Source organism: Zingiber officinale, chromosome 1A (genome assembly GCF_018446385.1).
Source record: "Zingiber officinale cultivar Zhangliang chromosome 1A, Zo_v1.1, whole genome shotgun sequence".
NCBI lineage: Eukaryota > Viridiplantae > Streptophyta > Magnoliopsida > Zingiberales > Zingiberaceae > Zingiber > Zingiber officinale.
Window position 1 is genome coordinate 24,047,290 of NC_055987.1, and position 8,653 is coordinate 24,055,942.

General features: G+C 36.1%; 1 protein-coding gene across 9 annotated transcripts; it reads right to left on the reverse strand.

Moving 5' to 3' along the window:
• Nucleotides 1-631: 631 nt before the first annotated feature.
• On the reverse strand, nt 632-7,465 carry LOC122021047 (E3 ubiquitin-protein ligase MBR1-like). 9 transcript variants are annotated; one of them, XM_042579167.1, is made up of 8 exons: nt 7,050-7,457; nt 6,636-6,728; nt 3,078-3,206; nt 2,303-2,959; nt 1,851-2,230; nt 1,286-1,384; nt 1,057-1,194; nt 632-933 (listed from the first exon to the last, which is right to left on the reverse strand). In XM_042579167.1, exons 3-8 carry the CDS (start codon nt 3,139-3,141, stop codon nt 790-792), a joined length of 1,482 nt encoding a protein of 493 aa, XP_042435101.1. In that variant the 5' UTR covers nt 3,142-3,206; nt 6,636-6,728; nt 7,050-7,457; the 3' UTR covers nt 632-789. The 9 variants fall into 9 exon arrangements, with proteins under 9 accessions (XP_042435101.1, XP_042435108.1, XP_042435067.1 ...); XM_042579174.1 differs by having other exon boundaries at nt 3,078-3,209; XM_042579133.1 differs by having other exon boundaries at nt 6,636-7,465.
• Nucleotides 7,466-8,653: the final 1,188 nt, after the last annotated feature.

Sequence of the window (8,653 nt, forward strand, 5' to 3'; positions counted from 1 at the left end):
AAACAGTGAACTCCTATTTATAATTCATCCAGAAAATTTACAAACATTTGAAATTTGACGTAGTCGATAATAAAAATGTATTAGTTAGATACACTAAGTATGTGATTCAAATATTAATAATCAAGCATAACATCAAATAACATATTTGATAGAGCGAAAAAACAAGCTAAGACAAAGAAATTGGCTATGCTGGAAATAATTTTACATCAAGCGATACTCGAACAGATAAAGCGAGTGCAGCACTTATTTAAGGGAAAAATAAAGCACAAGATGAAAACGAGAAAAAAAAAAAGAACTCAGAAGATTAAATAACTTTATCCTAAGAATCCCGTCTTACTGAAAACTGCTTTCTTAAATAAAATAACTTTCTTTTCGAAAGACAACACGAATCCATTGAAAATGTAAAACATAATTTTTGAGTTTCATTAAGACCCTAGTAATATGGATACAGAAGGTGCCGTATCCAACTCTGTTGCCGCCCTCTTACTCCATTAAACCATGAATGTTTGGCTCGCACCTGCTTCGGCAGCGTGTTTAACTTGAGCCCCATTTGCGCGGGCATAGAGGCCATTTGAAGGCATTTTAAGTAGCAATAATAGAGGAGGTTGAGTCGAGTATGTGCACGAGTAAGAATTCGAGAAGATCTAGTTTATTAGTGCAAAAACCTAAAACTTGAAAGAAAGAATTTTGGGACCATATTTACAAATTGACAGTGAAACTGTTATACATCCTTAGGAGTTTACAAGAACAAAATAACATGCCTAACTGAGCTTATTTGTAAAGAAACAACTACTTGTCGGAAGCATCAGTGGAAGCAGGCACCCTGCAGATTGGGCAAATGTTCTTCGTTTTCAGCCAGTGCGAGATGCAGCAAATATGGTAATCGTGTCCACATTTCAGCCTTCCCAATTTTTCATTGTCGTCGTATTCCTCCTGCAGCCATATTTCACCCATGAGATGTGAAATGCTATTGCAGGTTTACACAGGTGGAACAAATTTCACATCAAGTTTAATAGCTGGACGAGTATACAACTGGTTAGAGAAATCGGCCTTTACCAAGCATACGGCACACTTTCCTTCATCCTGTATTCGTGGACAAGAATGATGAACCGTCTCAACCATGCAGCTTGAAACGGCCTCTTCTGACAAGCCTGTACTGACATTTCCTATCCTTTCTCCCAAGGCAAGTAGTTCCTGAAAAAATAAGTCCTGTATTACTGAGAGAATCTAAAGACTTTGATCATCAAAGTAATACAAAAAAACAAAAAGGATTTTTTTCACTTACCTCATAGCTCATGTCATCTATATCCAATCTCATATCTCTGTGCTGATCATGTAGGTTTGCAGTGTCGTAGAAGGCCAACCAGCCAGCCATAAAAGCACTCTGCAACATGATGAAATAAAACACGGTTCTAAACTTCTATTAACTTGTACGGTGGAATGAGGTTTAGCTAACTGCATAGTTGATAAGCAATATGAGATTACGAGAAACTAATAATTTTTTTGCAATTAATTTTATGTCAAGCCTAATCCTATTGTGCATTATTTTTATTTCAATCCATTAAACAATTGTTCTATCATATTTACCTTATTATTTTTAGCTAGGAGACATTAATTTTGTAAATGTCAAAACAAGAATATTCTCCATGGCTAGTCCATTACAAAACATACTAAGTTGGGCTGAATCAATAAACTAACTTGGCCTTATTCTACTATGACATACGACTATATGAGTATATGAGATTGACGCATTGATTATTTCCTAGAATCATTAGAGAAACATCGGAATGATGCAACACCGTAACAAAGTTATTTAGGTAGTATCTCCTCATCTTATTAAGAAAATCTACCTCAGGTGCCCATCTATTGGGGGTGTTCCGTCTATGAGTCATCAAATTAGACCTCTGATGAGAGCCTCTTGCACTGACCCCATGGCTTGTATGTTGTATAATAGGTAGTGGCCTTAGAGATCTGGAAGATGCAGCTGCTTCCACTCCTACCTGTGCTCCAACAGCTCTGTTGTTATAAGGAATAAAAGAATAGTTGTGGCCATTGGCACTTTGGGTTGGCACCATATTTAGCATGGAAGGGAATTGAAGAGCTGACGCAGGAGCATTTTGATTTCTATTTTGAACGAGATGATGATAAGCACCATTGGTGGCACTTGTACTGTTGGCAACATTGTCTCTAGCGATGGGTTGGTTCAGTCTATGGTGAAAAGAAATAGCATCTGCAATTTCCCAAAAGAAAAAAAAACTAGTAAAATTAAGCATATGCAATCCAATACAATAATTTGTGTTACCTGAAGTTGGAAACCATCCATGAGGAACCATGTGTGCAGGAAACTGGCTCCACTGCTGAGTCATTCTTGAGCCTGACATTGCATCATTTGACCCATAAAGAGCATATGCAGTATCTCTTGATGCATAGTACCAAGCTGGATTGCACTGTGTCTGAAATTCTTCACTATGCCGGCTTCTCACATTCCTTTGTGATCCTTCACCAGGAAGATTGTCATCGCTACTATGACTGGCAGGCATGCTAATAGTGTTCAAAGGCAAGTTTTCAGGAGGTGGAGGAATATTTGGTTCTATACTAACAGGGCGAGAGGGATGATTCATAGAACTTCCAACTTGGGGATACCTAGCAACATTAGTTTCACCATCAAGAGGTATAGTTGGGCTTTTCCGTTTGAAGGCAACCATTCTGTAGTCAATATGAGGATAACTGGTGCTGCATCCATTGCCGCTGAGAGGTTGATTATAAGGAGGCGGCCAGTGTGGGACTTGGTTGGGAGGAAAGCTTGTAAAACCTCCACTAGACATGTTCACATATGAGCTATTTGATGATCCAGCATTAGTAGGAAAACAGGTTGGAAATGCTGAAATGAAACTAGATGATGGATGATCAGTAGCTCTTGTTGCAAATTCAGAAGCAGTGGAATTGTCCATGGCTGGTGCTGTAAGAACAACGAATCATTTTCATGGAAAAGGCTTCAATTCCAGTTTTTGGACATAATAATCAAACAACATAAGCCCAATCCTTGCAAAATAAAAGAAGAAAATTCCATTAAGTACCTGAGCCTGAGCAAGCGTGATTTTGAGGATGATTACAGGCTTCATTATGCTCCATCTCTGGCATCTAAAATTTATTGCACAGGAGATTTTGTACTAGCAGATGCTTTGTGATATTAGCTAAAAGGAGATCTGCTGAGAGAAAACCAGTGTTTTAGCAACTGGATAATGGGAAAATTTCTTGGTCTGGAAGAACGAGGATAAACTTGCAAAGTCGGTCACCACCATATGCAATTAATTCTTTGCAGAAAGCTTGTTTGACTTAAAGCAAAGTAGAGAGAGAGAGAGAATTTTTCTTAATACCCAAAGTCAGATAGTTCATACACTTAACAGAGGACTTTAACACAGAAATTAGAACCATGAACTTCCACCTCTCCTCCAAATAATATAGGTTATGATGAAAGGTCAAAATGGAGAGTTTGGATACCAATTCATGAAGATGTTCAGTGTCCTAAGAGCAGTTTTATCTTGAAATATTTTACTGAATGTTAGTAGTAATCAGGAGGGAAAGACTCAAGACACCATTTATCATAAAAGAAACTTTAATATAATATTATAATGATATATTTAACATATAAACAGTAGAAAATTTGGGGCCAAAGATCATTCATAATATCAATAATTCAATTATCACAGTGGAGGTAAGAAAGCAACAAAGCATCCTACTAGTAAGCCCTACCCAGTCACTTCCAAACAGTAACCTCTACCAACTCCATTGTAACTCAAATTATCCATCTGAAAGTTCTGTCTTGCCATTGCAAAGTTCCTCATGCACAAACCTCTGTTCTTTATTTCAAGATCGGTATTACAATCCTTAACACAAACCAAGGCACAAGTCTAGCTAAACAAAAATCGGATCAATTATGTAGCCTGAGGCCAATTTAAGATGCAGTAACATATTAGGAATGACTCCTGTGACATATGTGGTTATGCTTTAGCTGTCATATGAAGAGAAAATGCCTTCAAAACCTAATTTAAATTGTTTTTATCTGGCAATCGACTAGTTCCTTTGAACAGTACCTTCTAGACATTTCTGGTAGTAATTCATTAGTTGTCTTAAGACTAATTGTTGTTGTTATGGTAGTGATTCCGAAGTAGTGACAATGAATTGAAACTTTAAGGTTGCTGCTTTATCTCAGGACCAGAAAAAAAAGTGATTGTAACAAAGTAGAATCAATTAAATGTTGCAGAGTTTCAGTTGTGTTACAAGGTTCATTCAGACAAGAAACAACTATGACTAATGAGTAGCTTAAGGAGTTAGGCCAACAGTTCATCTCTCTCAACACTTATTAAAATGGGGTCTGTTAGCTATACTACAGAACCTGCTGCAACATAGAATGCAACTCAACTGAGGATAGGTAAAAGGCATGCATGATGAGAAAATACATTTGGTAATAAATAAATCATATTATCATGACAAAGACTCAATTCATATAAACATAGAAACATCCTTCGCAACCATCAAACTACAGCCAACATGTTTCACAATCTACAAGGTGCAATCTTAACAAACAGTTATAAGCTATGCTACTTGGACTTGATACGATTATCTAACACAGGTGTGGATTGAAGGGTTTGACACCGTATTACATGTGGTCAATAGAAATATCAAGGGTTTCCACTTGAAATATGGGTGTCCAATTGTTGATATCAAATGCAACTTGGAAGGTGGTAAATTAAGAGTATAAGTATTGGAGCATATAAGTTGGCTGAACCATCTTTTAGTGGAAGCATAATACTCATTTTATCTAGATCTTTTTTTTTAAAAAAAAAAGATTGCTTCATGGTGAATCACCTAAACATCCTGACCCTATAATCAGAAGCAGTTGAGTCTTCAGTCTTCATTCTACATATCAAATTAGCAACATAGTCTAATGTGAACTTCCTCCTTGAGTGTAACACGAAACTTGTAATAAAAAGCCAGATGATCAATATTTTAGGAAAATTCAACTCTGCATGTCACTTGGTATGCAAGGAATGTAAATTGGTTTAACCAAATAAAGGTTACACATTTAGAAAATCAATTCATAGTTTTCCAACATTTAAAGACATATTGTGATTAGTATACTGAAAAATGTTTTAGAGTTTAATTTACATACATTCAGTACATAATTATTCCTCTGAGTTCTACTATCAGTTTTGACTCTAGAAAGGTTCTCAGAGAATGAACCACTCTTCAAACAAGAAATGAGATTAACACATGTATTTATAGCATATGATAAGTCTCCCTCCAGGATTATAAAAGATGAGGCATTTCTCCATAGGACTGCAAAAATACCAGCACGCACCACAGGTAATTGATTCCTTATTCTTCAGATCAACAAAACACATTCACAAATTGAACAAAATCTGGCAAGTGAAACTGACTGAAAGGCTGATTGAGTGCCTTGGAATTGATTTATTGAAAGTTCTCCTGTTTCATTTTGACAGATGAATGTGCATGAACGAAGATATGCAACAGTCAGCACTCAATCAGCCTCAAAGAGGCAAAATCAAAGATGTCACTGAGGTGAAGCTAAATAGCCCGAAAACAAGGATATCCATAAACCAAGGATATGAATAGTTGTATTTATACCTTAGTTTGCATTTAAATAGAAAATGGTAATTGGTGATTCTGTAATACCATCAGTGAATCTTAGAAGAAATTTAGCTAGTAGAATCTCCACCATTGGCTGTTGAATAGCAACAACAATCAATTCAACTCAAAACTAACTGGGAATTAGTACTTGCAGTATTCAATAAAGACGAAGAAGTCTCTTGTGTACAATGTATCAGTCAAGATGAAATGATTGGATGACACAACTCTGACGATATCAATATAATTGGCTGAATTGAGAATATAGATGGTAAATAGGGTAGAAAATCAACACAATAAATTGGTAGAAAATAGCAAACTGAACTCAACTTTGATACCAAAAGCATTCATTACATAAATGTGACTTCTAAAGGAGAAGGTAATGAGAAAGAAAGTCCTGTGTCTTGGTTACTGGATTGACTCATTGGCCTGTTACATTCTGTTCATACTTTGCACCAATCCATGCAAAAAAAAAAAACTATGTCCTGGTCTGAAATATATCCTTTACGGCTTAAATCTCAGTGAACATTTCTTCATATGAGCACACTGAATACAAGAAAATTCCCAAGAATTCCCTTTTAGAGAAACAGAAAACCTGCAAGTAGCTTATAATCAACTTGGTCATAGCAAAAATGAAGAGGAAGAAGGCTAACAATTTACCCTTTTTACTATGATGCAAAATTACATGACACATGCCTATGTTGTATATGAAACAAACCTCATTCTCTCAGTTAGAAGAGGAAAATGAAACATCTAGGCCTATTTAATTAAAATGAAAAAAAAAAAACCGAAACATTGATTGATTCTCCCTTCTACATTAGACCCAAAATAAGCTATTTTTAAAAAAAAAAAAGCTGTAATGGCAGACAACCGTAGTCCAAGAAGATGCAACAATGGGTATTTGAGAAACCAGAGCAACAAACCAATAACATCTATTGACATTCTGGTAGAATTGTTAGCGTGAATATCAGATAAACCGTCCTCACATGTGACTTGGATCTCCAGGGATCAACACGCTTGTTAATTACCCAGTCCGATAATTAGGATCAATTTATTTTAGGTAGCTCCAATCTCAAGTCCTGCAAAAGATAAACAAACAGCTAGCACTAGGAATGCATGTACCGATTTTGATGGATGAAGGAGAGAAACAAGGAACCACAATGCAAGAAAGATCTTAATACCTGGTTGATAAATTATCACCCTAATGTTCTTCCTAAAGGAAAATACCAATTATTATTTTTATTTTATAGAAAATTAAGCCCACATATTCTCCTCTTGCAGAAGACTAAGCCAGACACCAAATCTGTCAACCTTTGATTTTTGGTATATTTTCCAAACAGATTGTCGGTATAATCAAGATCGATCAGAAAATAAGCAAAAAAAGAACGATCAGATGATACCTAACGAAATTCCTCCGCCACGACGTTCCCCGCTCTTCGCTTAGGGTTGCAGGAGGAGAGGGATGGACGCCGACGGAAGGAAGGAAGGATAACTCAATGGCGACAAGGTACCGCTATCTCATTTTCCTCCTCCGCAACCTTCCTCTGGGTTATATAGAGAGAGAAGCAAGCAGAAGAAAACGGAACGACAATCCTTAATTGCTCGACCAAATCTTTTCCTCTTAACCCTCTTTTTTTTTCCGTTTTCCCATTTCGTACCTGTTAATTCCTGAATACCATTTTGCCCCCCTTCAGACGGTGATTAATGGGGGCGGCCACCGCCAGCGCCAGGTATGATGGACACTCCTACACACAGAGGGACCAGCCAGCGGTCTCGCCGAGTCGAGTTCGTTGCGTGTAATTTGGATCGGAATCAACTGCGCTGGGTCACGTATAAATAAATCAGGCAATGCAGCATAATAAATCCAAGGCAACACGCCTTGGCTAACCGCCTCAGAAGCATCAGGCTTTTGTAACGGAGACGGTATGATAAGCTTACAGCAGTGGTAAACGTGTGTGGGTCGACAAAATTGTTGGAATTGCTTCTCAGCGCCGTCTTCTAAGCCTGAAACGAATACAAAACTCCGCATTCCGATGTGGTAATGGGTCTTCTTTGTTTTGCCACGGCGCAGTCAAGTTTGACGTTCCAACCTTCATTGGACTTTGATTTGACGTCAAATCTTAAACGACGAAGTAGCTCGGAATTGCTGGTGACTGCTAAAGAAGGATAACATGTGCAGATGGCCGTGGAATTTGAAGAAACTTGGTAAAACATAGCGAGATAATAAATAACAATAAATTTTATTGGTTAAAATTTGACCAGTTAAAAATAAATTATAATATATATATATATATATATATATTATCAAAATGTTCTTGATAATAACTTAGACAATGTACTCTGGCTGGTCACCTTATGCCTTCAGATATATTTCGTCCCGAATGAAAAATAGTTTGCCATCTAATATGGGTATAAAGTGAGAAAGAATGGAAAAATAAAATTTATAAGGAAAAACCAACCTTTATATACCGAAGGCAAAATATACACGGTCGGAATCTAGAAGATTATGTACATAATTTTTTATTAATAAAGTTTTCAAAATATTTAAATCACTCACCTTAGTTTGAAAATTATTAAATTATATATCCAATTTTATTTTTACTCCTATTATTGTTTTCAGTCGACTACTATGATTGTAGCAGTAGAATCAATTATTTTTTTTAAAAAAATAATTGATTCATGTTTAAAAAAATAATTGCTCTCAATATAATAGGTCAAATGGATATTTAAGAATATTTATATAATCATAAAAACTAGACAAACATAAAAGAGCGGATTTCATGTCATTCTGAGCTCTTTAGGTTCATCATCTAATTTTGACCAAAATCGGTTGATAAACCTAGAGAAGGCTTGAAATGACGTAAAACTAGGTCATATGAGTTCGTTTAGTTCTTACGATTATATTCATGCTCTCAAATATCAATTTGATCCAATATATTGAAAGTAGTGATTTTTTAAATACGAATTAGATTTTTCAGACATATACGTATTCAAAAAAATCATT

Bases quoted from the DNA above. Each gene is read 5' to 3' on its own strand.
- LOC122021047 (XM_042579133.1), bottom strand. From the start codon at position 3,141: ATGCCAGAGATGGAGCATAATGAAGCCTGTAATCATCCTCAAAATCAC. The intron at 2,231-2,302 runs GTAACACAAATT...GGGAAATTGCAG, and splicing joins TGGATGGTTTCCAACTTCAG to ATGCTATTTCTTTTCACCAT. The intron at 1,195-1,285 runs GTAAGTGAAAAA...TTATTTTTTCAG, and splicing joins TAGATGACATGAGCTATGAG to GAACTACTTGCCTTGGGAGA.